The 27,101-nt window shown below is 47.8% G+C and overlaps 2 protein-coding genes across 4 annotated transcripts; both read right to left on the bottom strand.

Moving 5' to 3' along the window:
• Positions 1-3,760: 3,760 nt before the first annotated feature.
• LOC136485250 (receptor kinase-like protein Xa21) lies at positions 3,761-21,254 on the bottom strand. Of its 2 annotated transcripts, XR_010766379.1 has the most exons (4): positions 21,094-21,254; positions 4,573-5,505; positions 4,336-4,439; positions 3,761-3,823 (listed from the first exon to the last, which is right to left on the bottom strand). XR_010766379.1 is itself a non-coding variant. In XM_066482169.1 (3 exons), exons 1-3 carry the CDS (start codon positions 21,209-21,211, stop codon positions 4,390-4,392), a joined length of 1,101 nt encoding a protein of 366 aa, XP_066338266.1. In that variant the 5' UTR covers positions 21,212-21,254; the 3' UTR covers positions 4,320-4,389. The 2 variants fall into 2 exon arrangements, 1 of the variants encoding a protein (XP_066338266.1); XM_066482169.1 differs by lacking the exon at positions 3,761-3,823 and having other exon boundaries at positions 4,320-4,439.
• Positions 21,255-21,748: 494 nt separating this feature from the next.
• Positions 21,749-26,824, bottom strand: LOC136486926 (uncharacterized). 2 transcript variants are annotated; one of them, XM_066484010.1, is made up of 11 exons: positions 26,723-26,824; positions 25,983-26,184; positions 25,634-25,755; positions 25,058-25,166; positions 24,939-24,978; positions 24,219-24,308; positions 23,856-23,955; positions 23,601-23,740; positions 23,197-23,299; positions 22,472-23,004; positions 21,749-22,378 (listed from the first exon to the last, which is right to left on the bottom strand). In XM_066484010.1, exons 2-11 carry the CDS (start codon positions 26,122-26,124, stop codon positions 22,108-22,110), a joined length of 1,650 nt encoding a protein of 549 aa, XP_066340107.1. In that variant the 5' UTR covers positions 26,125-26,184; positions 26,723-26,824; the 3' UTR covers positions 21,749-22,107. The 2 variants fall into 2 exon arrangements, with proteins under 2 accessions (XP_066340107.1, XP_066340108.1); XM_066484011.1 differs by lacking the exons at positions 25,634-25,755; positions 25,983-26,184; positions 26,723-26,824 and adding an exon at positions 25,294-25,615.
• Positions 26,825-27,101: the final 277 nt, after the last annotated feature.

Genomic DNA, 27,101 nt, shown 5'->3' with positions numbered 1-27,101 from the left:
GGTCATAAATATGCAAAGATCTGCATACCTCCAACCGTATCTCTTTCGAACGGGAGACGCCTAACTGGGTTACGCGATCTACGACAATGATACGAAAAGAGGGGTTATACCTAGGGTGGCGACGGAGTCAGGCTAGCGGGGCTGTGGCGGGTCGGTGCAGTGGCGAGACGACGCGGTGCAGGCAGACCGACACGGTGGCGAGAACTCCGACTCAACTCTGACGGGCTCTTCTCTACAAAAATGGAACAAAATACTGTTATTTACAAAAAAATTCGGCAGAACATCCCCTGCATGGTGAGGTTTCCAAAACCTGCAAAAAACAATGGCACGATGGCCGACAAGCACATATGGCTCAACAGAAGCCATGTAGTTTGGATATCAATCCATGTAGAAGAATATATCCAAGTAGTACCACTACTTGTACTACTACTTTCACTATTGCTACTACTACTACCATTGGTTCTTCTACTACTACCACTATTGCTACAACTAATACCATTAGTTGTACTACTACTACTACCACTAATTCTACTACTAATACTACCACTAGTTGTACTAATACTACCACTAGTACAACTAATACTACTACAACTACCACTACCTCGACAATAATAAGTGAGAAGGCATACCTGACGGGCGACGGGGTAGGGGCGGGCGGCGTCGGGATCGGGCGGAGTCGGGGACGGGGTCGAGCACGGATGGCGTCGGGGCGGGTGGTCCACGGGGCGCGACCGGGGCGTAGGGCCGGCCGGGGTCAGGGCGGCGCGGCCGGGGGAAGGGCCAGCCGGGGGCACGGCGCGGACTGGCGCGCGGGCAGCGGGCGGCGCGGCTAGGGGAAGGGCCGGCCGGGGGCACGGCGCGGCCGGCGGCAGGGCGCGAAGGCAGCGGGCGGCGCTGGCCGGGGGCAGGGCCGGCCGAGGGCACGGCGTGCGGGCGGCCGGGCGCGTGGGCAGCGAGGGCAAGGCGGCGCGGGCGGCACGGGCGCGGGGCACGCGTGCAAACGCGCGTCGGGGCGACCGGGCGCGACAGGCGAGGCTGTCGCGGGCTGTTTGCGGTCGGCGGGCTGTCGGGACCGGCGGTGCAGCAGGCTCTTGCGGTGTCCTCGCCGGGTGCAAGCAGGCGGAGCGGCGCGGCAGGGTCGCGGACGCGTTCCGCGGGCGAGCAGGGGCGCTGGTCGAGCCTTCCGCGGCGGAGCGTCAAGGCGGACGGCGCGCAGGGCGTGGGCAAGCTGGGCGGCGGGCAGCACGGCGGCAGGTGGCAGGCTCGCGGGCGAGGGGCGCGAGCGGGGCGGGCATGCCTGTGGGCGCGCGGAGGCTGTCTGCAGTGATGCTCCGGCCTAGGTCAAAAACCGCCTAAATCCGCCTGGCTTTGCACGAGTGCCCGGATCAGGGAGGCACTCGGCAAAGATTTTGTTTTTTTGTTTTTAATTTCTTTGCCGAGTGCCCCAGATCTGGCACTCGGCAAGATTTAAATTTTTTTTTTACTTCTTTGCCGAGCGTCTCAGATCTGGCGCAAGGCAAAGAATTTTTTTTTTTATTTTTAAAATACTTTGCCGAGTGCCCCCTGGACGGCACTCGGCAAAGATTTAATTTTTTTTATTATTATTTCTTTGCCGAGTGCTCCTGTGGATGCACTCGGCAAAGAGGAAATTTTAAAAAAAATTAAAACATTCTTTGCCGAGTGCCTGATGGCTGGCACTCGGCAAAGACACCCTTTGCCGAGTGTCATGCCCCGGCACTCGGCAAAGTTTTTTTGTTTTTTTTGTTTTTGGCATTCAATTTTTTTGTGCAGCCTTTTTAAAGCACCAGGAACTCCTAGTTACAATTTGGGGATTTTTTGTGGCTTTTTGTTATATTTAGTTACTTTATTTCGTTTACTTGAATTTTTCCGGAAATTAGAAATTTGAACTGCACGTGGTACGAATAATGGAGTTTAATGATTCGAAAATTGGGGAAATTAGAAATCTGATATCACATGTGGAGATGTCCTGGTTCAAATTTCTAATTTCCGTTCGAATCATTAAACTCCATTATTCGTACCACGTGCAGTTGAAATTTCTAATTTTCGGAAAAATTCAAGTAAACGAAATAAAGTAACTAAATATAACAAAAAGCCACAAAAAATCCCCAAATTGTAACTAGGAGTTCCTGGTGCTTTAAAAAGGCTGCACAAAAAAATTGGAGGCCAAAAACAAAAAAAACAAAAAAACTTTGCCGAGTGCCGGGGCATGGCACTCGGCAAAGGGTGTCTTTGCCGAGTGCCAGCCATCAGGCACTCGGCAAAGAATGTTTTAATTTTTTTTTTTAAATTTCCTCTTTGCCGAGTGCATCCACAGGAGCACTCGGTAAAGAAATAATAAAAAAAATTAAATCTTTGCCGAGTGCCGTCCAGGGGCACTCGGTAAAGTATTTTAAAAATAAAAAAAATTTCTTTGCCGAGCGCCAGATCTGAGACGCTCAGCAAAGAATTAAAAAAAATAAATCTTTGCCGAGTGCCAGATCTGGGGCACTCGGCAAAGAAATTAAAAACAAAAAAAAATAAATCTTTGCCGAGTGCCTAACCGCAGGCGCTCGGCAAAGAAGGCCGTGGCAGGGCGCCGTTTCGCGGGCAGCCTATGCCGAGTGGAGAGATTTTGCCGAGAGTCTGGCACTCGGCAAAGAAGTCCTTTGCCGAGTGCCCGTGTTTGCCGAGTGCCCGACACTCGGCAAAGAAATCGTTGCCGAGTGCAATTCTTTGCCAAGTGTAGCACTCGGCAAAGAAGATCTTTGCCGAGTGTCCGATTTTTGACACTCGGCAAAAAAATTTACACTCGGCAAAGTCTCTGTTTCCGGTAGTGAGCATAGCCAATAGTCCCTCTAAATCCCATCGTCCTCGCCGACTGTTGGACAACTGAGCCTCCGTCAACAATAATCTTGGCGAGTCCAAAGTCGCCAACATGGGCAACCATATCAGCATCCAAGAGCACATTACTGGACTTAAGATCACAATGTATAACAGGTGTGGGCCCATCACAATGAAGGTAATTCAATGCGTAAGCCACATCTAGCAGTATGGTCACTCTTTCAGAGAGACCCAAACTCCTTTCCCTTGTTTGCTCATTTGTGTCAGCATGAATCCAACCATCTAAACTCCCAGTAGGCATAAAGTCATACACGATTGCTTTGAAGTCATCTCCTCTGGCATCGATGCTTGCACAGGCTGTAATTATCTTGACAAGATTCCGATGCCGCATGTTTCGCAGTGCTTCACATTCGGCAATAAAACTCTTAAGCGCCCGAGGATTTTGAAGCTTTAGTACCTTCACAGCAACAAGATCCTTACTTTCAGCATCTTGACCGTCCAACTCTCCTTTGTATACAGACCCAAATGATCCAGAGCCCAGCAAATTGGTAGGAGAGAAACCATCTGTTGCTTTCACCAACTGAAAGTACGAGATCAATGGGTGGCCTTGCGCAAGTGTTGTTGAAGGGGTTCTTGTTTTGGTTCTTTTTCGCCAAGTTAGAAGTATGTAGAGTAATGAAAGGATGACCAGGGTTGCGGCAAGAGAAACAACAATAGGTATCACCACAGGTTCGTGTTTTTTCTTTAGTGGATGTAACAAACAAGGTGGTAAATGTAGATCTGGTATGCCACCGCAAAGTTTGTCATTGCCTTGGATTGAAAGTTCAGAAGCATTTGCAAAAACACCGACATTCGGCACTTCTCCGATAAAGTTGTTGAACGAAAGGTTCAGAGAATGGAGCATTATAAGGTCCCCGAAGAACTTGGGTACCTGGCCGGTCAAATTGTTGTTTGCGAGGTCCAAAATTGATAAAGCTTTCAACTGACCCAAATGTGATGGAATGTTACCACTTAAGAAATTATTTTGCAGATAGAGATTCTGCAGAACTTGACATTGACCAAGAGCACTAGGAATTAGACCGGATAATTTGTTCGACTCTGCATGGAATTCTACGAGATTGATTAAGTTCCCAATTTCTTGTGGTATTGATCCCTCCAAGTTATTATATGACAGATCAAAAACCGTTGAGAGTGTCTGGATGTTGAATAATTCGGTGGGAATTGAGCCTGTAAAGTTATTTCCTGAAAGGGCTAATTGCAATAGTTTTGTCAGGTTTCCAATTGTGTCTGGTATCCTACCTTTGAAGGCATTTGCAAATAGGTACAAAACATTTAGTTCCGTAAGATTTCCAATAGCCATTGGGATGAGACCACCTAACTTATTGTCCCGCAAAGATAGCCCTTGTAAATTTGTAAGCCTACTAAAGGAAGAAGGAATGATTCCTGTCAAAGAGTTCTGGGACAAATCCAGAACTCGTAAGTTAAAGAGATTACCAATATCTCTAGGAAGGCTTCCTGAAATTGAGTTGTGCTCAAAGGTGAGATCCGTTAACGAAGTGGAAAGATTGGAGATTGAATCTGGAAGGACGCCTGCCAACCTGCAATCACCCAAACCTATAATTTGCAACTGGGAGCAATTCGTTAATGTGGTTAAAAATTCCCAATCCTTGGGTTCTTTAGCTTCAAAGAAAGCATTGCTGAGAATTAAGAATTTGAGCTTTGTTAACCTACCAATCTCTGGGGGCACAATGCCGCTTAACAAAGTAGCACCGAGCTGAACTGCCCAAAAATCGGATGCATTACCAATTGAGGTGGGAATATTGCCATGAAACTGGTTGTGGTCCATAGCTATGGCCTGTAGATGAGGAAGAGTACTGAATGCATTTGGAGGTATTGTTCCACTCAACATATTTTGCGAGACAGAAAACCTTGTTAGAGAGGAGATGTTCCAAACAGAAGGGGGGATCAACCCACTTAAATTGTTATATCCTAAGATGAGCTCAGATAACTGGGACAACAAGCCCAACGATGAAGGAATAGCTCCGGACAACATGTTGCCATTGAGGTCAAGAACCTGAAGATTGGTAAGGTTACCCAGATCTGGTGGTATCTCACCTGACAATCTGTTGTTTCTCAAAGACAAGTGTTTGATCGAAGATAAGTTTGTAAGAGAGTGAGGGATATCTCCTGACAAACCATTGATACGAAGGTTCAAAGTCACAAGATTCTTCAAGGCACCTATGCCAGTTGGGATCTCACCTTGCAGCAGGTTATTGCTCAGGTCAAGTGTAGTGAGGTTGGTGCAGCCTCCCATGGCCTCAGGAATGCTTCCATGGAGAGTGTTTGTGCTCAGGTTGAGCATCTGAAGCCTACTGAGTTGACCGAGCTCCGGAGGTATCTGCCCAACAAATTGGTTGCCATGAAGGTCCAGCTTCCGGAGAAATGACAGGTTGCCCAGGAATGGCGATAGGCGCCCTGAAAGGTTGAAGGAGCCCATGAGCAGAGAGACCACCCTCTCTGGTTGCCGACGGCTGCAGACAACTCCTGTCCAGCTGCAGTAGTGACTTGAAGTGTTCCATGATGCCAGCAAGCTCTTGGATGGGCTTGACAGCATGGACTTGAAGGCGAGTAGCGCAAGCTCTTCGGTCGTGGCGTTGCTGCTTCCTGCAGACACCAGAGCATGGGAGCAGAAGAACAGCAATGAGAAGCAGAAAATTGCCATCGCTTCCGCCATGAGAAGGTTACAGGGGCACACTTCCCTCAGGCGGAGGGGGGTAGGTTGCATATTGAGCCCCTTTGTATACGGGAATCTAATCTGAGCTAGGAAGCTGTTAGGACTTATAGCCTGTTTGGAATGGACATGTCATGCATGTGTGTGGAACCGATCGAGTGCACCCTTCTTGACCCCGGTCAACTCGTCAACGTCAAGACGATGCTTTTCTCGCACTATAGAAAGTAGTAGAAACATGACTGGGTACAGGAGTCGTACGTCTGTTTCCTTCCTGGTCATTTAGCTAGCTAGCAGTCCAGGTCCAGCCGTGTTTGGCCAGTTTGTAACCGTCTCGCATCTCGGCATCTGGACGGGGGGGCGGGACAAAAGCAACCCCACCCACCAACGAACTTGACAACACTTTACCGAAAAAAGGAAACACCTTCGTTCCTTTTCGCTTGATGATAATAAACCACGGACACCAAAAAAGGGTCGTAAGTTGGAATAGACATGTCATGCATGTGTGTGGAACCGATCGAGTGCACCCTTCTTCACCCCGGTCAACTCGTCAACGTCAAGACGATGCTTTTCTCTCACTATAGAAAGTAGTAGAAACATGACTGGTACAGGAGTCGTCGTCGGTTTCCTTCCTCGTCGTCTACCTTGCAAGCAATCCAGGTCCAGCCGTGTTTGAGGTCTCAAGGACCACCGTCTCGCATCTCGGCATCTAGCCTCTAGAATCGAATCTACTAGACGGCAAATACAAACCCACTAACGAACTTGACGACACTTTACCGAAAAAACGAAACAACCACTACTGGAGACGGCCTCTTTGCCGAGGACTTCTGGTTTTGCCGAGGGCTAGATCTCGGGCACTCGGCAAAGGGGGTCTTTGTCGAGGGCCAGCCCCAGGAGCTCTCGGCAAAGCTAGGCCCTCGATAAAGAAGCCTTTGCCGAGGGCAAAGAAACGGCCCTCGGCAAAATAAATCTTTGCCGAGGGCTATGGCCGGATGGGTCACGGCGGCCACTGGCGTCAGTCTTTGCCGAGTGCCCGCCGTCAGGCACTCGGCAAAGATTTTTTATTTTTTTTTTAATATTCTTTGCCGAGGGCCATTGGCCATGCCCTCGGCAAAGACCCCCTTTGCCGAGGGCCAGGCTAGGCCCTCGACAAAGATTTTTTATTTTTTTTAATATTCTTTGCCGAGGGCCATTAGTCAGGCCCTCGGCAAAGATTTTTTATTTTTTTTTAAATATTCTTTGCCGAGGGCCATTGGCTAGGCCCTCGGCAAAGACCTCCTTTGCCGAGGGCTAGATTAGACCCTCGGCAAAGATTTATTATTTTTATTTTTAAATATTCTTTTGCCGAGGGCTCAGATCCAGGACCCTCGGCAAAGATTTTTTATTTTTTTTTTTAATATTCTTTGCTGAGGGCCATTGGCCAGGCCCTCGGCAAAGACCCCCTTTGCCGAGGGTCAGGCTAGGCCCTCGGCAAAGATTTTTTTTGTTTTTTGAACCCAGTTTTTTTGTGGTGCTATAATACATTATTTAAAACTCAATTTTAAAATTTGGGCCAAATTTGACTTTTTTTATATATTTCCCTAATTTATTTCTTTTCGTTGATTTTTTCGAATATTTCAAATTTGAACTGCAGGTGGATGGAATAATGCAATTTAGTGATTCAAAAAATATTATTCATGGTATTTGGTGTATGTTGAGTCCCTATCCACGAACTCGTATCAAATTTCGGGCATCTTCTTCACGTAACATGACGAGAAACTTGTCGAAAAAGTGTTTTTAAATTATATAAAATCCATACGAAGTTCGAAAATCACGAAACTTGTCGAGGTGTCATATTATCGCATGTGTAGGCTGTGGTAAAAATTTGAGAAGGTTTCGAGCAAGTTGCGATATCGAATGCCTAAAACCCAGACATCTCCACATGTGATCGCCTGGACTCACTACAGACTTCGAGCACCTGGACTCAGGAATAAAGTCACCGACCAACCCCGACTGGACGTAGGGCACGTTGCCTGAACCAGTATAAATCCTGTGTCATTGAGTGCTAGGCCACCTCCGATCACAACGTATAGCAAAACTATAAATATTTACTAGTTGGTCACTTTCTGCACCGACAGTTGGCGCCATCCATGGGGAAGACGTACGTTCAACACCTTTTGGTCATCGGATGGCCCATTTTTCCGCCACTCCCGCCATGGCGGGCTCCGACGATACGATTCGTTTCGGCTCACTGGAGTTCCCCGCAGTCTCGCCCGCCGGGATGCGGGTTCCACCCATCTTCGAGCCATTCTAGGCCTTCCGCTTCGGGAGCCTAGACTTCGTCGCCGATCGGCTCGGCGTACTCCACCTCTGCGAGGAGGCTCGTGACCTGGCACCCATCGAAGGAGCGTCCTCCATCGACTCCGGGACGCGTGACTTCGACGGCGCGGCATCTGCGCTTCATTCCGAGAAAACTCTCTGCTCAAACCCCACTGTAGGTAATATGCGTGCTACTCACTCTTTATTTGCTATCTCTCACCAGTCACCCGGAGGAAATGTACCGCCCACGCCACAAACGCCATACGATTGGTTCCCCTACGGCCTTGTGTCCTCCGTGGACGCCTACGCTCGGGGGCTCCGAAGGATGCTGGCATCGTCCCCCCTCACGTCTGAGTTCGTGGGAGTAGTGGGCTTCGTTCCTGCCATTCCTCACAAACTTCTGGATGATGATGGCGAGAGCTATGGTTCAAGCATCGGTGACGTGGCACCCCGCCACTGTCCGTTCCGGGAGTGCGCTATGGCAGACGCTCTGTGACAACCGCCGGTGGTTGCGGAGTTTGTGCAAACTCACACCCCTCCGAACCCACATGCGGGAGCCCTCGTGTCTACGCAAGCACACGCTGAGGAATTACGACAACGACGGCAGAATCAGCCACCGTCTGCACCAGCGCCGTCGGTACAGCACGTTGCGCCCCACGCGCCTGGCCTGGCGGGTGGCGCCTGGGGTCGCGCTCGTCAGGTTCAGCACGACATCGTGAGCGAAGTGAATGATGTCCCACAATTCGCCAGGCCAGCCAGAATATCGCTGCTGCTGCGATGCTTCTCCGTGGTGTTCCCGAGCCTATCGACCCTCAGGAGCGGGCAGTCTACCGGAACCTCCGGGTTCTAGTAGAGGCCGCCACCGTCCAACAGGCGGAAAGCACCGCATCGCGACTCCGATCCTCGCCCTCTCTCCCCACCGGGGGGACAGGGACGCACCAACCGGATCAATCCGTTCGCTCGCCGCCGCAGCCGGCGGGCTTGGCTCGGGGAGTGGTAGTCACGCCACGGTCCAACCAGGCGCCTGCTCCACACCGACCGCACCAGGACGCTCGTAGCATCGATAGCAACCGTTGTCGAGCCCGACACGGTAACGACGTCTGCCATACGACAGCAGGCGACATAGACCCTGGCCGAATCATCGAGGGAAACGGAGAAATGCGCCCTAGGCGCGATTGCCAGCCAGATGACCAGAGCCCCAGCCCTGAGGGCCCGAGGCCACGGGGCTTCAGCCGGCGCATCTGGAGAGCGCCGTTTCCGCAGCATTTTTGGCCTCCCACCAACATCACCAAATACACCAGGGAGACAAACCCAGGCATTTGGCTTGAAGACTTTTGGCTCACCTGTCGAGTCGGAGGAGTGGATGATGACTTTTTCATCATCCAATATCTTCCCATTTGCATAGGGGAGCATGTTCGGGCATGGCTCGAATTCCTTCCACACGACAGTGTCCGCGACTGGACAGACCTCAAGAGGGTCTTCGTCGGGAATTTCCAGGGGACGTACGTAAGCCTAGGAAACTCCTGGGACCTCAAGAGCTGCCAGTAGGAGCCCAGCGAATCCCTGCGGGATTACATCCGCAGGTTTTCCCAACGTTGTAACTCCCTCCCTTGATGTCGTCGACGTAGACGTCATCAGCGCTTTCCTCTCTGGGACAAACTGCGAGTCCCTGATCCACAAGCTTGGCTACCTAAAACCCTGCACCACCCGCGATCTACTCGACGTTGCCACCAACCACGCCTCTGGCGAGGAGGCAGTCGGAGCAGTCTTCAGCGGAGGCCGGGACAAAGGCAAGCCCAAGCGTGCGGATCCAGACGAAGGCCCCTCCACTCAGAGGGGCAAAAAGAACAGGAAGGATCGGCGCCGGACGGACGACACCACGTTGATCGCCGCAGCTGATCACACACCCAGGCAGCCCCAACAAGGACTGCCTAACCACTTCAACAAACTCATGGATGGTCCGTGCCCCAATCACGCCTATCCCATCAAACACCTCTACAAGGAGTGCGAGCTTCTCAAATGTTTCCTCCGATAGGCCGGCGCGCCAAAGGAGGGGGATGGCAAGGAGCCAGCAGTCAGGAGGGGCGGTGTGGCAGGCAAGGACGGGGACAGTTTCCCTAAACCCGAGGAGTGCACCATGATCTTTGGTGGATCCGACGCCATCTGGTCCAAACGCCAGCACAAGGTACGCTACAGGGAGGCGTGCACCACCGAAATGGCCATCCCCTCTTTTCTTAGCTGGTTGGAATCCCCAATCACCTTTGATCAGAGGGACCATCCCTCCTACGTTGCGAGACCAGGACGCTACCCGCTCGTCGTTGACCCCATTGTCCGCAAGAAGCGTCTCACTAAGGTGCTAATGGATGGGGGCAGCGGTCTCAACATCCTATACGTCGACACCCTCGATGCCATGCGCATCCCCCGATCAGAGCTCTGCCCGGCGGGCTCCCCCTTCCATGGGGTAATCCCAGGAGCACAGGCATACTCGCACGGATAGATCGATCTGCCTGTCACGTTCGGCAGCCGAGCCAACTTCCGCTCGAAGGTCCTCACCTTCGAAGTGGTAGACTTTCCAGGGTCCTACCACGCCATTTTGGGGCGGCCATGCCACGCAAGATTCATGGCAATCCCCAACTACACCTACCTCAAGCTGAAGATGTCGGGACCAAACGGTATCATCACAGTGAGTAGCACCTTTTCACATGCCTTCGAGTGTGACCGCGAGCACTACGAGCTCGCCACCACAGTCGTCAACTCGTCCGAGCTCCTGTAGCTCAGGGAGTCGTCAACCCCTGCAGTCCCAGACTGCAACAAACCAACCTCCTCGATGACATTCCGCCCGCTTGAGGAAACTAAGACGGTGGGTATCGACCCCACCAACCCAGCCAAGATGGTGCGAATCGGGACACAGCTCCCAACCCAATAGGAATGCGAGCTCGTCGACTTCCTGCGCGACAATCACGATGTCTTCGCATGGCAGCCTTCTAATATGCCAGGGATACCACGCGAAGTCGCCGAGCACGCGCTACGCCTTATCCTAGGCTCAAGGCCCGCCAAGCAATGCCTGCATCATTTCAACGACGAGAGGTGCAGCGCCATAAGCGAAGAGATCGCCAAGATCCTGGCGGCCGGATTCATCAGGGAGGTTTTCCACTTCGACTGGCTCGCCAATCCCGTCCTAGTCAAAAAGAAGACTAGGAAGTGGAGAATGTGCGTCAATTACACCAGACTTAATAAAGCGTGTCCGAAGGACCACTTTCCTTTACCACGCATAGACCAGATAATTGACTCCACTTCGGGTTGCGAGATCCTCTCCTTTCTGGATGCCTACTCAGGCTATCACCAGATCATGATGAAAGACACCGATCAGCTCGCAACCTCATTCATCACTCCGTATGGTTTGTACTGCTACATAGCCATGCCTTTCGGTCTGAAGAACGCGGGCACCACCTACCAAAGGTGCATGCAGCGATGCTTCGCCGACCAAATCGACCTGCCTAATCAGCCTGACCAAGCTGAACGGTTGAAACCAACAATCGCCGTCTATGTTAATGACATAGTGGTCAAAACGGCTCGAGCTTGCGACCTGATCGCAAACTTGACCATAACGTTCGCAAACCTCTGAAGGTTCAGCATCAAGCTAAATCCCGAAAAATGTGTTTTCGGGGTTCTAAGGGGAAAGCTGCTTGGATACATCGTATCCGAGCGCGGCATCGAAGCCAACCCCGAAAAAATCACAGCCATCTCCAACATGGGTCCCATACGCAACGTGAAAGGCGTACAAAGGCTCACTGGCTGCCTGGCCGCCCTTAGTCGCTTCATCTCCTGGCTCGGCGAACGGGGGCTGCCACTTTACAAGCTCCTCAAAAAGACGGACACCTTCGTCTGGACCGAGGAAGCCCAGCAGGCTCTCGAAAGCCTCAAAACATCCCTGACGTCAACCACGATCCTCGTCGCTCCCGAATAGGGAGAACCCCTCCTCCTTTACGTCGCGGCAAGTAACCATGTGGTGAGTGCCGCCCTGGTCGTTGAAAGGGAGGAACCGGGACGCCAGCTCAAGGTACAGCGACCCATGTACTTCATCGGGGAAGTACTTATCGACCCCAAGGTCTGGTACCCCCAGGTGCAGAAACTCCTGTACGTCGTGCTAATGGCCACCAGGAAGCTCCTACACTACTTCACCGACCACGAAGTCACAGTCGTCACTTCATACCCACTCGGAGACATCATCCGCAATCGTGACGCCGCGGGATGAATCTCTAAGTGGGCCATGACATCAGGTATACCCCCCGCACCGCAATTAAGTCTCAGGCTCTTACGGACTTTGTCGCTGAATGGACAGAGGTCCAGCTACCAGCCCAAGACGTCTCCTACGAATACTGGACAATGTACTTCGATGGGTTCGTAATGGCGCCCCGCTCGGGGGCTAGAGTGGTTCTGATCTCCCCAGATGGGAGTAGGCTCCGCTACACCATCCGCGTCCACTTTTCAGCTTCAAACAACGCCATGGAATACGAGGCCCATATCAACAGACTACGCATCGCCATCGAGCTCGGCGCTACGCGACTCTACGTCCGCGGTGACTCAGAACTAGTCATTGATCAGGTCATGAAGGAATCCTCCTACAAAAGTCCCCTCATGATAGCATACTACCAAGAGGTGCGTAAGCTCGAGGACAAATTCCAGGGAATTGAACTGCATCACGTCCCTCAAAGGGACAATGACGCCGCCGATTTCCTCGCAAAACTGGCCACCAGGCGAGATCCGTCCCCGAGTGGAGTCTTCATCAATGACGCCCACGAGCTGTCCGCCCGCATCCTAGAAGGTCCAACCCAGATAGACCCCGATAGCTAGCCGGCGCTCAGGGGCTCTAACCCCAGTACCTCTATAACGACGTCACCCCGCGGACGTCGCTGTATTGGCACTCGATCAAACCAATTGGCGAGCACCGCTACTCGCCTACCTCCTCGAGGAGGTTCTCCCACCTGAAAGAACCGAAGCTCGACGAATCGCTCGATGCGCCAAGACCTTTGTCATGCTCGGTAACGAACTCTACAAACGGAGTCCGTCAGGAGTGCTCATGAAGTGCGTCCCCGCCAGCCGGGGAAATAGATCCTCCTCGAGGTCCATTCTGGGATCTGCGGGCATCATGTGGCCCCAAGATCCCTGGTCAGAAAAACCTTTCGCCAAGGTTTTTACTAGCCCACCGCACTACGAGATGCAGAGGAGGTCGTCCGCAGGTGCGAAGGATGCCAGTTCTACGCTCGGCAAACCCATTTGCCAGCACAAGAGCTCCAAACCATCCCAATCACCTGGCCATTCGCGGTCTGGGGCCTCGACATGGTAGGACCTCTCAAGAAAGGTCCAGGCGGTTTTACTCACCTACTCATAGCTGTCGACAAGTTTACCAAATGGATAGAGGCCAAGCCCATCACCAATCTCCGCTCGGAAGAAGCGGTCAAATTCTTCCTTGACATCATCTATCGATTCGGCATTCCTAACTGTATTATCACTGACCACGGGACTAACTTCACTGGGAAGAAGTTCCAAGACTTCAGCAATGGATACGGCATCAGAATCGATTGGGCTTCGGTCGGACATCCACGAACTAACGGTCAGGTCGAACGCGCCAACAGCATGGTCCTCCAAGGACTCAAAACACGCATCTTCGACCGACTCAACAAACACGCCGGGTGGTGGGTTGCAGAGGTCCCATCAATCCTCTGGAGCCTAAGAACAACCCCAAACCAATCCACGCGATTCACACCTTTCTTCCTGGCCTACGGAGCAGAAGCTATGTTGCCCTTCGACCTCGACCACGGCGCACCGAGAGTAAAAGCTTTCGACCACGACCGAGCCACGGCAGCTCAACAAGACGCAGTCGACCTGCTCGAAGAGGCATGTGAGACAACCGTCATCCGCTCCGCTCGCTATCAATAGACCCTCCGCAGGTACCACAAAAGGAAGATCAGAGGAAGGATTCTCAAAGTCGGTGATCTCGTGCTACGAAGGACCCAATCAACAAAGGAAAAACACAAGCTCTCTCCACCCTAGGAAGGACAACAAAGGTAACCGAAGTAATCCGACCAGGCATCTACCGACTGGAGGACAACAACGGCAATGTTCTCAACAACACTTGGAACATTGAACAGCTACGTCGTTTTTTCCCTTAGAAACCGGTCTAAACACCTTCGATTAAAGCACATGCTCCTGTAAGAGCGCCCCCGCCCGAACGCCTTCAACCCGGGTCACTCGGGGGCTCCATAAATATACAAATATTGAGTACTACCTCTCTATTTTGTTTACTGTTGTATGAAGAAACTCCTTCCTACCTGAACAAAAGGGTAGTTCATTCCTTTGTTTTACCTTACGTAACTTTGCTTTAGAACATTTCGACTGATCGCACCCCGTCTTTTCCTACGGCTACGACCGGCCGAGCCTCGCGGGCCATGCCTCGGGCTCGCAAAGTTGTGACCTACGGAACAAACGGGCAGGTACGAGATAGAAAGAAATTTAAAAAACAAAATTATGCTAAGGGAAAACTAAGGAACGAAAGGGAACAAGCTTCCCCGAACGGAGCAACTCCATCACAAGAACAAAAACCAATTATAGTCATTAAAACACACCATGAAACGTCTTACACGGGGGCTTCCCCACGAACTTAAAACTTCCTACATTTGCTAACTACTATTATATTTTTACATGCTACTGGGCCGACCCGACGACATCCGACGACGATGCAACCGACAATGCAACCGACGAAGGCTCGAGCTGCTCACTTCCCGACGACGCGGCATCCGGCTCGGCCAAGACCGGGGTGACATTCACCTCCAATCCGACATCATGCTCCAGGTTTGCAAAAGGATCCATAAGTCCTCCCCCTCGCTCACTCTTCCTCTCACTTAGGAACCGCCGCAGCGTACAGGCACTCTCGGTGAGAAAGAAGAAGGAAGGAAGAGCGAGGAATCTCCACCAGAAGAGACCACCAGACCTCCTTAAGTCGATCGAGTCACCCAGGAGAGATCAACCGGCCTCCTGAGTCGATCAATTCACTCAGGATAAGCACCTAAGATACAGGTAGGAAGCGAAGGGGCACCCCATGCGGGCCATGCCGACTCCGTCTCGAATGACGAACACGGGTCCCGGTCGGACATTTCTGACTGAAGCTCTCCAAACCCCGTCTCTCAGGTCATCAAGGTAAGCATGTGTTCATTAAATACAAAACTGTTCACACGAGAGCTAACCCACGATTAACAAAGCGCAAGTCTCGGACGGGCGTTTCCGACTAGAGCTCTTCAAACCCCGTCGCTCCAGTCTTCAAGGTAAAACACCATCAAAGCCCCTCTATTTCATTACAAATCATTCATACATCCATATGCGCATTCATCTCATACGCCTGAACCCCCCGAACGGTTAGGGCATGAACCGCCCGGGGGCTCAGGAACTAAGCATCGCACGTGCAGCGAAATGCACCAAAACACTCCATGTTGCACCACGAAGCGGTGGCTTGCCTCATTCGACATGAGCAACCAAACAGAGCCAGGAGAGAAAACCATAGATGAGCACCATGCGGCCTTCGCCCGGTCTAGCAAACCGGGTCATCTCAACCTTTTCGTTCGATCCTGAACCTCTCGCCAAGCCCACAGAATCTCCATCGAGGGGAGGCCGTCAGGCCACCCGGGTCAGACTATGGAATGACCTAGGCATCTGTCGGGCTACAGGTAAAGGAGTAGTGGAATGCCACAAGAGGGCTATGCCGACCCCATCACGAACGACGGACCCGGATTCCACTCGACCACACCCGTTAGCGAGCTCACCGAGCTAGTCTTCGAGCCCGAGCGATCAGGACAGGCGACGAAACTTAGCCCCTCTAGTTGTGAGGAACCAGATGGGGTAGCGCAAAAATGACTCACAACCCCCATGAAGGCTCGACAGGGCTCGGGAGTTTAAACGCCATGGGACCGCGACTCCAAATTCACGTCGACGGGATAGGCGACATCCGGCTACCCCTTGGGACTGTGACTCCTTAACTCATGTCGACGGGATAGGCGACATCTGGCTATGGCTTGGGACCATGACTCCTTAACTCGCGTCGACAGGATCGGCGACATCCGGCTACGGCTCTTGGGACCACGTAACGGCTTCACTAACTAAAACTAACTCTCTCGATCCACGGCGAGCACCGACGCCTGGGTCTACTCGCAACTCCACCTTACTCGATCCCATGGCGCGCACCGACGCCAAAGATCAAACTCTGTTACATCCAAAACAAGACTTCCTCGCCTGATCCCCGGCGCGCACCGATGCTGGGATCAATAAGTTCTGTCTCAATCCAATCCCCGCGCTTAAAAACACCTCGGCTGCACAACGACACCATGGTTAAACAAAATCACGTCTTAAAACTCAAAACACGCGCACCCACAGACACAACACAAAGAACCCCCCAGTCGGTTCCGCCTGAACCACCCGGGGGCTCGGGGGCTACACCCGCGGATGCGCTCGCGCGCACCCGCCAGCAAGACAAAAATCCCCCGAATGATTCGGCTCAAATCGCCTGGGGGCTCAGGGGCTCCTGTTGGGTTCATAAACCCGAGGTCCCTCGAGGACCGGCTTCCACGCTCGGGCTTGGCCCAGGAAAACAAACATATACTTCATGGGACGGCCCAAAAAACTAAAACACAGCAGGCCAGAAGGGCAGTCCGATCGTCGACCAGAAGGTCTACCCGTAAGAACAGGCACCCGCTCGTCAGCTTCTTCGGCCCACCTCTCCGACCGGAGCACTCGCTTTAAGCAACAGTCATCTCCAAGCAGTCTCTCCAATCGGAAAGCTTGGCCCAAAATGCTGCTTCCTACTCCGACCCTGCGACTCCGACCCCGTGACTCCGACCCCACGACCGGGGCTCATAGGAAGCCTGCTCACCGCTCTTCTCCGACCGGCGCACTAAGGGCCGACTAGAGCCATCCGACCGGGGGCTCCCCGTTCGGAAGGAACCAAAAGACATGCGGAGAAAGGCAAGGCATGGCTCACAAGTCAAAACCACTGTACCAGGGACCATACCCTACGCAAAATAGTGCTCTACAGCCACCCTAACACAAAGTATTGTAAGGGCTGCTAGAAACTCCCATACGGTAAGCCCCCCACGTGTCTCTGGACATCAATCGCAGTATGGGCTCTAGGATCTGCCATACCGAGTGAACATAGCGCGGCTCCTCACATGCCACCAGGCATCCAGAAGTATTTGCAGGTACCGATGTCCGTCCTTCCTGAAGAAGATATCTCGACCCCCCGTGCACATCTGACATCCTACAGCGACATCGACAGTATTGGGAGGCTTCAACCATTATCTAGTTTTCATCACCGTAGGCAGCAAGGCTTAGAAATATCTATACTCTCTCCCTCTCACCTGTAAAGAGACATCCCCTTCATCTATAAAAGGGGATGCGCTCCCTCCAACCAAGGGAGATCGACTTCTTCAAGCTCAGACTCACTAGATCGACACCAACCCCTTACAACCGCAGTACCACCAAGTTCCAACCGCAACCCTTCCGGTCGGTGCCTTTCGAACCTCTTGTATACCCTCTCCTTTCTCCTTCTCGTTTGTAACCCCACTACAGACTTCGAGCACCTGGGCTCAGGAATAAAGTCACCGACCGACCCCAACTGGACGTAGGGCATGTTGCCTAAACCAGTATAAATCCTATGTCATTGAGTGCTAGGCCACCTCCGATCACAACGTACAGTAAAACTATAAATATTTACTAGTTGGTCACTTTCTGCACCGACAAAACATGAGCTAATTATAAAACTAATCGTACAAGAGTGGACTAATTAGCAAGATAAATCTATTAAGCCTAACTAATCTATGATTAGCATATGTTTAATGTAGCACCACACTGTCAAATTATTATGGACTAATTAGGTTTAATAGATTCATCTCGTAAATTAATCTCAAACTATGTTATTAGTTTTGTAATTAGTCTATATTTAATACTCCAAATTAATATCAAAGATTTGATGTGATAGGACTAAACTTTTATCCAAATGAAAGAGCAAAATTCACCGCCGGTCCCTGAACTTGGCCGGCGGTGTCATCTAGGTCCCTCAACTTCTAAAGTGATATCTGTGGGTTCCTAAACTTGACAGACGATGTCGTCCAGGTCCCTAAACTTTTAAGGTGATCACCGCAGGTCTCCAAACTTGGATGGCGATGTCATCCCGGTTCCTGAACTTTCAAGGTGATCACCGTAGGTCCCTAAACTTGATAAGCGGTGTCATCCCTCTCCAAATATAATAATATTAAAAGTTACCTATAGTATTAAAAGTTTTCTCTATTAAATGTTACTTCTAATTTTAGTATTATTTTAAAAGTTCTAATAGTAATATTATAGAAGTAACTTGTCTCGGTTATTAATACTATAACATTATTATTAAACTTTTAATACTATAATACTATTATTAAAAGTTCTAATACTATAATACTACGATTAAAAGTAATAGTATTATAGTATTAACAACATAGAAAAGTTACTTTTATAATATATTATTAAAACTTTTAAAATAATACTAAAATTAGAAGTAACTTTTAATACTATAGGAATTTTAATATTATTTTAATACTATTAATGATACATAAATACTAAATTAATTTTAGTATTTTTCTATTTTAGTTTAAACCTAATATATTTGTTGTTGTAAATTATTTTAATACTTTAATTTATTTTTGGCTTATGTAAATTATTTTATATAATTTATATTTTCATGATAAATATTATATAAATAATGATTGATTAATTGGCATATGTTGGATCCACGTCTAACGTACAGTTAGCATGCCACGCCAACTCATAGAGTAGGTTAGACCACATTTGGACATGTATGATACCGCTTATCAAGTTTAGGGACCTACGGTGATCACATTGAAAATTCATAGACCGGGATGACACCGCCAGCCAAGTTTAGCTAGAAACCTGCGGTGATCATCCTAAAAGTTTATAGACCTAAGTGACACCGTCTACCAAGTTTACGGACCACAGATATCACTTTAGAAGTTTAGAGACCTGAATGACATGCCCGGCCAAATTCAGGGACCGACGATGAATTTTGCTCCAAAGAAACAAACAAACATGTTGCCGTGGAAGGAAAGCAATTCTACTCTAGTGGCCAGTACATGTTTGATTTTTTGTTTTTTGAGGAAAGCCAGTACATGTTTGATGACTTCTACTAATGGGGTTGGCCCATTTAGCTTTAGGGAAGCTGTGGACTGGGATTACGTTGACCCAGGTCAGAATAACCCGGCCTTATGCCTTGAAGCTACAAGCCTACAACCATTTAATCTTATCGAGGGAACATCGATCTTTCACATTTATCCAACAGAATAGATATATTTCTAGAAAAAATTTACTTAAGCTACAATTTTCAGAAGCTAGAAGTTTTTTACGTAGTAAGATGAAATATTTCCTCATAAGTCCTAAATTTGATTTAAAAAAACATTAAGATGAATATTTTTCTTGTCAAGATAGAAATTTTTCCCATTAGGCTAGAACATTTTTATTTATAGTAAATGCTACAACATTTTTTTAATCTCAAACATATTTTGTTTAGTACTGATGATTATGAATATATTTAGTTGGGATAGTTTATCATAAATTTGAAAACCACTTTCTGAAGTTATAACATGCATCTTTTTGGGGAAAATCATCATGAAAATATAGGCAAAACAAGAGACCAAAAAAGGCCCAAATTTGTTTTTCTAAAATTTGGTTGTGCCTTATGTTTTTCTTAAGTATGTTGCATTCATACTGGGTGTGTTTTATGTTTTTGGTTTTTTGGAACAAATGTTTTATGTTTTGTCATAAATTCAAAAAACACTTTCTTAATTATGTTGCATGTGTGTTGGTTGTGCTTTATGTTTTTTATTATTGAGAGTTTTCAAAACCCATTTAGAAATCAATTATAATGTTTTGGGGACTTCCTTAAACTTTTTTAACATTTTTCTTATTTTTCTAGAGCTAAATCTATTTTCTAAAGCCTCTAGAAATATTTTCATGAGCTCCAAATATTTTATTTGGATTTTTGTATCTCAATCTATATCTAGAACTTTTTATCAAACTTTTAGGATCATATAGACATTTTCCATGATTTTAAAACCTTATCAAGTACTTATTAGATTTTTTTAACTAAAAAGGACGAAACCACCTTCGAACTGGGACCGTGAGGTAACTTGAATATGGTTTTAGGAGTTTAAGGGGTGAGATATCTAGTTCAAGTTTAAGAAAGAAAACCAAACCACGTCACTAGTTAACAAAGGTAGAATAGACTTTTTCCTTCACTAGTTTTTCATCATGGGCCTGTCGTTGGGCCAACAAAATAAAAGCAATACATAACAAAGTCAGGAGGAAGTGGTGACACAATAAATTCCTGTCACCCATGCAGTTGGCAATAAATAGTCTCTCAAAAAAAAGTTGGCAATAAAAAATTAGCTCATTTTGTAAAAGTAGATTAAACATGGGCTAATTTTAGGCTAGGAAGAGCTAATGGACTCTAGCCACCAATTTATTATTCCAAAATTAGCCCACATTTAGCCTTTCTAATTGGTATCTAAAAACAAGGGCTCATTGTTAGCCCCCCTCCCCCCCTCCCTAGGGCACGTTTAGATGACATTTTCTGAAAACTATGGTACCACAAAACTAGAATCAGTCAGTCTGGCCGTGATTCTGCATTAGTGTTAGGGCATGTTTGGGTTCAAGGGGCTAACAATTAGCCCATATTTTTAATACCAAATAGAAAGGCTAAATGAGTGCTAATTCTAAGCTAATAAGAGCTAATGGTGGTTAATTGGTGGTTTGGAGTCCATTAGCCCATAATTAGCCCATGTTAATTCCATTTTGATGGGCTAATTTTTAGCCCCTTACTTTCGAGACCTCGTGGTTAGATGGAATCGTCAGAGAACGCTTCAAGGTTGCTGTCACAAATTCTACACAAAGTATTCAGGCACAGAGAACACCTTAGAGCAAGTACAATAATGGGCTTATAGCGAAGCTAATGCTGACGTGGAGGAGAGAAGAGAGATGAGAGCTTAGCTCTCATGCAAGCACCAAGCTAGACACGGAAGTATATGCATTAGTGGGTCCAAGTAGCAAGTGTTGTGAGGAGGAATAGGAAAGAGAATTTTTTTTAAAAGACAAATATGAGACACCTATTGTATAACTTAGCTCTTGTAACTTACTTATAGCCAAGCACTTGCCTCTATTATTGACCTTGCTCTTACAGCAGTGGTCTCCGCTGGGAACAAAGTATTCTTTGGAAACCGTTGTATTGAGTAATGTGCTCACCATTCCTGGCATCTCCCCTCACCTTCACCAGGAACCACGGGACCCAATGGCTTCAGAGTTGTCGCGTGCCCTTAAACCCTTCCGGAACAGTGTTTTTCTCTCATAAATTCCTCCAGCATTCCTCCAAACCATCCAAATTCCTCCAGAATTCCTCCAAGCGAACAGGCCCGCAACGGAGCCACCGCCGCGCTCGCAACACTCGAAATGTTGTTGATGTTGCAGGGTACACTGATGGTCAATTTTGCATTTTAAAGATCATTCTGGTATAAGTACTTAAAATGACCATTTCGGTATTAGAACAGGACCCAAATTGTGCTATTAGTATTGAGTATATGAAAGTAGCATATATGAACTTGTTTGGAGAATTGCAGTACCTACCAAACCAAACATTTGAAGTAGCCTTTCTAGCCAACTGTCTTAGTTACTACTAAAAAAACTGCAGGTTTACTTAATTTGCCTGACATCAACATCCAAACACATTGGCTTGGTACTGTAGAGACTTTTTTTTTCGAATCACCATAGAGACTACTGCCCACGACAAATACCACAAACTCACAATGTTGGCTGGAAAATTATGATGCACATCTCCGAGAGTTCACTGAATGTCACTGCAATTCCTTCTCTAACTGGAAGAAACTAATCTTACCCTGCGTGTCGATAGTAGTATCTGTACTTACATACCCGGAACCCAAATCAGGGCCCTCATGAAAAAAATTACATATTGTTTACAACAATACAACTTTACATTTATCAAGATATTATCTACGAGCTACGACAGCAAGAAGCAGCCTCCTGACTTGTCATCTGAACCCACATCGTGTAACCGATGAAGCGCTAAATTTCTATAATTTATTGTACACTAAAAAATCAGCAACTTAGCTTTGAACGAAGTCTTATGATGGGTCCCATCATCCAATGGTGGTAGGGGTTAAGCAGCAGAGCCATCTCTTGGTCTTCCTTGCTGTTTTTGACTCTTTGTTGTTGCCGGAACCATTCTGATGGAAGCCATTAGTGTCTAGGCTCTCTTCACCATGCACCCTTATTGCACTTCGCAATGTCATTGACATAGTCTTTGTTACCGTAGAAGCTGTCGAATTTTTCAGAGAATTTTTGTCGATGGCGTCTTCTGCACTATTGCTAATTTTCTCACTGGCCAATGAATGTGCTTGTCGGGTATCTCTGCATCAAGGAAAACATAGGTTGGATCACAAATGGTCCACTAACTGAAATGTAAATGTACCACAAAAGAAATCAATAATCTTTCATGCTGACCTGGAGTCTTGTGGCACTGTGGTAATAGGATGGCCGTTCAGAAGATTGTCTGCATTAAGAATGTTTGTTTGTGAAGTTCTCAAACCAGCAGTACTCTCTTCCAAAGTTGCATCATAACTGAGCAAATTTTGTAGCGTGGTAACATTTCCAGCCTTATTGCCTTTGAGAACTGCAATAGCAGTGTCCAATATGCACAATGCACGCTCTACCTCAGGACTGATATAAGGTTTATTTTCGACCTGTTGTGCTTGCTCAACTGGTTCATATGGATGGCTAGTAGGAAGATTATCCACATTGATGGATGTGTTCTGTTCAGTCTCCTCCTCAACAATCTCACTATTCGATATGGTATTTGTTAGTGACAAATGATTTTGTATAGTGGCATTAGCAGGGGGCACCTCAGTAGCATTTTCCTCTGCTGCGGTCACCTTTGCCTTGTCATCAGAATCCTGGTATTCACGGATCCTGACATAGAGTGGGCCTCTCAAAGCTTTCCTGTAGTCATCATCATGAGTGGCCACAGTACTGACTGCCTGCATGACATTCCAATAGAAGTGCTTCAGCAGGTTATTAGTGTTTATTTAGAATCTCATGCCGTCATGCTCATCAATTAGCATGCAATATTTCCCTATGCCCTGATTTACCACCCCACCACACACTGTGGTCCAGGGGAATCTATGTAGAGAACATAGCATGAAATGTGCAAAATATTACCAGCCACTAACCTTCTGATACAGCTTATGCCCACTGCCAATTAGTTGCCTTGATATGAAGTTGATCAACCATGGTGGAACAAAATCTAGCTTAATATCCATATTAGCTATTGCCCTGATAAAGGATTTAATTAAAGAAAAATGAACACAGTATATTTTTAAAGCTGAGAAATGAATAATGCTAGAATGAAAAAAGAAATACTTAAAAAATGCATTACCAGTATATTCCTAAAAGAAAATTTTAGTGAATAGTGTTCAAGCAGTAAGGTGAAATTAGATGGCTTATAAAAACAAATTGATAAACAAAATAATTGCATTTGATTACTATTACTTCACTTAAGCTAGTAAAATTATACTCAAGCTAAAGATGCATGGTTCCTTCCATAGCCAAGGGAGTGGTCTATAATATGCTTCACCTGAAAAAGCTTCTTTCTTTTGTAATCCTTTGCAATACAAAGCCTCCAAACACATCTATTCGAACCGTGTCACCAGCTTCAGGAATTCCATCCCTACTAAATCCATGAGTTCGTACATCTATGCCATCCAAGTCTGATAACTGCAAACAAGTCAATAAGCACTCAATAAACTAGGGCATATAGCAACAATTCATCAAGGTTGTAGGGAGAGTTTCCCAGAAAAGAACTTAAAAATGCAGAAGAAAATGTACGCACAGTTTTCATTATCACAATGACAACATCTTCTTTAAGATATTCCAATTCAAAATAGTGTAGAAGAGCCTCTCTCTCTGAAACTGGCCATGGAACCTTCACCCTTTCTTCCAAATACCGAATAAACATATTAGCTACAACCACCATAAATTGAAGTATAAGTAAAACTCTAAAAAGACTTGACCAACCGAGGAGGAATTTGGTGGCTTTTCATTAAGAATTAAGAAGAAGAAATGGGCACCCAAATTTGCCTCAATGACTTGAACTTAGGTGGTCTGGGAAAACATCTATGCCCTCCACCAACTAAGCTGGGCTTAGTTCCTAAGTATAAGTAAAACTGTAACAAGCAAGTAGTCTGCAACCAACCTGACCATACAAATCTCTTCACCAATTCGGACCTTTTTCAAGCAGCCTGACTGATCAATTCTAAAAGTTGGAAGGTTGTATTGTGGAAACCTGGAGAAAAACAACCTCATCAGTACATGAAAGACTATATTTTTGTGTTATTTTTCCCAGGTTGACTCAAAATACTTAATTACGACACAGGTGCATGTTGAATATCAGAAAAGGAATCAAGATGCCTAAACATATAAGGAAACGGTTGGAGACTGGAACTGTCATAACAATAGCATAGCTAATAAGCCCTAGCATGACCCCTCAATTTTTTCCCAAATTTAGTCAGTTGGGGATCAACCTCAGTCCATAATTATTGGCAACAGAGAACTTTAGGCTCTCTTTATCGAATACTATAAATAGATGCTGTACCAGTACACCTTCAGGTCCTAACTAGAAGTGGGTATGGACGTATGGTGGTGTGGACCATGTGGCTACAGTGAGGGGAAAAAGGTTAAGCCTGTGAGTTCACTTTGTGCTTAGAGAGTCTACTAAAAATGATAAATCTATGTCTGGAACTACAACATTTAGATGGTTTGTTTCCTAAATGCCATAATTAACAAAAAAACTATATGTTTTAATGTACAAACGTTAATTCTGCAACATAAAGTTGAACATAATTAGAGAATACCATGTGTAGTTTTCTGAGAATGTGAATTTTTTAACAAAACTTGAGGAAAACATTGTGCTCACCATTTTTTGTATAGAGCTGATTCCCACGACACACATGTACCTATGAAAAAAAAAAGTGTGCTTTAGTGCGAGTATGTGAACCTGTAGTATCTGACTGGCTGACGGTTAAAATTACTTACAAACGTCAATAGGTCCATCAGCAAAGCCTTCAGCAAGCAGGGTGTGAAACGGGGTCCCATCTGGACCCTCACGGTACATAACTCTTAATTGGTCTGTATCTTGCTTCACCTGCCAACAAAAAGTAGTTAAAGATCACTGCAGTCACTCATAAGCATTTACTTAGAAACCTAAAAGAGGAACTAATCAATCCCCAAAATTGGAGAGGAACAGGCTAGACAATTTTGAAGCAACATACCATCTAAGGCCGCGTTTAGTTCCGGTCGGATTCGGCGCCGGCTGATTTTGGTACACTGTAGCGCACTGTAGCGTTTTATTTTTATTTGGTAATAATTGTCCAATCGTTGACTAATTAGGCTCAAAACGTTCGTCTCGCAAAGTACAACCAAACTGTGTAGTTAGTTTTTTATTTCGTCAACATTTAGTACTCCATACATGTACCGCAAGTTTGATGTGACGGGGAATCTTCTTTTTGCATAGTGTCAAAATTGGGATTTTGGATGAACTAAACATGGCCTCAGGGATAGAAATCACAAACAGAAGTGAAATGTTGCATTATGGGAAACGGTGGGGCATACCTTCCACTCCTTCTGTGGCACCCCACGAACCTTTGAAGATCGCCCATCCCTCGAAGTATTCAGCATTTCAAGAAACTCTGAGACTTCTCTGGCCCGCGTTTCAGCAATGAGATCGATGTCGCCTAAAAGAGGACACACAAAAAGCACTAGTCAAGAAACAGCGAGCAGGCATTCATCCGTGTACATATAGGGCCAGCAAATATGCTACCACAATCAAAGCCTTCAGGTAGCAACCCCTTTTTAACACCTTCTCTAGTAGTAGTAGTACTAGGATGGACTCATGTTCACTCAGAAATAGATCAACCACGTGAGCAGAGCAGAGATGAAGTAAGCAGAGCAAAGCAAGCACCTTGATCGGAGCCGGACAGGGACGACGCCAGGATCTGCTTCTTGACCAGCGCCCTGAGCGAGGCCTCCTCCGCGAGGTCGGGCATCGCCAGCGTCCGGTCCAGCCGGTCCCGCAGCTCCAGGACCCGCTTCCTCTTCTCCATGGCCGGCGGGCGGGCGTGCGCTACCAGGAACCTCCACCTCCTCCTCCTCCGCCCACCCACCTAGCACGCCCACGAGGCCACGACTGTATGAAGACGAGGAACTTCTCGGAAGAACAAAGAAATTGAAATCGCCAGATCGATCGATCGAGCATGTGAGGCGCAGAAACTAATGCCCCGCCCTCCCCCCTTTGTTTTGTTCCCCGCCGAAAAAAAAAAGGTTCGGGATTTCGGGGTCCCGGATACGAAAGAAAACGCGAGCTTTATGCTGATGCTCGTGCGTGTACGCGTACGCGTATGATCCTCCGCCTCCGGGGAGGAAAGGCGGCCGTGGAGCCTGGAGAATCTTAGCCCGGAAGAATCTAACCACGTCTGACCGGACGCGCGCAGGCCGCGGCGGAAGAAAAAGAGAGAAGCAATCCGCTCGACCTTCAAAAAAAAAAAAGAAGCAATCCGCGCGGAAGGGAAGTAGAGGCAGGGCTCAGCTCAGATGCAGAACAGAGCAGGGGAGAAGAGAGCGGCGCTCAAGAACGGGGGTATTTCGGCCGGCCGGCCGGCCGAAAGATCTGCAGTGAGTTGGGCGAGGGCGGGAGTCGCTCACCGCAGGCGGGGATGCAGGAGGAAGCCGGCGCGAGAGACTGGCTGGCTGGCTGACCAACCGGAGACGAGCGACGGGGGAGGATTGACCGAGAGATGAGACAAGTAGTAGCAGTAGAATAAGACGGCGGGGGAGGGAGGGAGGACTAGTCTGTTGTTGATGCTGATCGGCTGCTCGCGTGGGGCCCGCGTGCCCCGTGGGGTGTACTCGGATCGGCTGGTGTTTTGATTTGTACGGCTAATGAATTAGAGGAGAAAAATATTGTATCATCACTCACCTTAAAATAGCAGGCGAACGGAGATGCCGCAACCGTCGCAGCCGCGGCAGAGAAGAAGAAGAAAAAAAAAGGACAGCCGTGCTCTCGTGTGTTCAGTTCACCGTG

Source organism: Miscanthus floridulus, chromosome 10, assembly GCF_019320115.1.
Source record: "Miscanthus floridulus cultivar M001 chromosome 10, ASM1932011v1, whole genome shotgun sequence".
Taxonomy (NCBI): domain Eukaryota; kingdom Viridiplantae; phylum Streptophyta; class Magnoliopsida; order Poales; family Poaceae; genus Miscanthus; species Miscanthus floridulus.
The sequence above is the reverse complement of the archived record's forward strand: the minus strand, read 5'-3'. Positions and strand labels throughout refer to the sequence as shown.

Coding starts and splice junctions, on each gene's coding strand:
- LOC136485250 (XM_066482169.1), bottom strand. CDS start 21,211: ATGCCAGGAATGGTGAGCACATTACTCAATACAACGGTTTCCAAAGAA. Junction 5,506..21,093: donor AGGCAAGTGCTTGGCTATAA/GTAAGTTACAAG, acceptor TGGTGTCTGCAG/GAAGCAGCAACGCCACGACC. Junction 4,440..4,572: donor CATTGTGCCCCCAGAGATTG/GTAGGTTAACAA, acceptor GGGTGATTGCAG/GTTGGCAGGCGTCCTTCCAG.
- LOC136486926 (XM_066484010.1), bottom strand. CDS start 26,124: ATGGAGAAGAGGAAGCGGGTCCTGGAGCTGCGGGACCGGCTGGACCGG. Junction 25,756..25,982: donor CCTGTCCGGCTCCGATCAAG/GTGCTTGCTTTG, acceptor GTCCTCTTTTAG/GCGACATCGATCTCATTGCT. Junction 22,379..22,471: donor ACAGTGCCACAAGACTCCAG/GTCAGCATGAAA, acceptor TCCTTGATGCAG/AGATACCCGACAAGCACATT.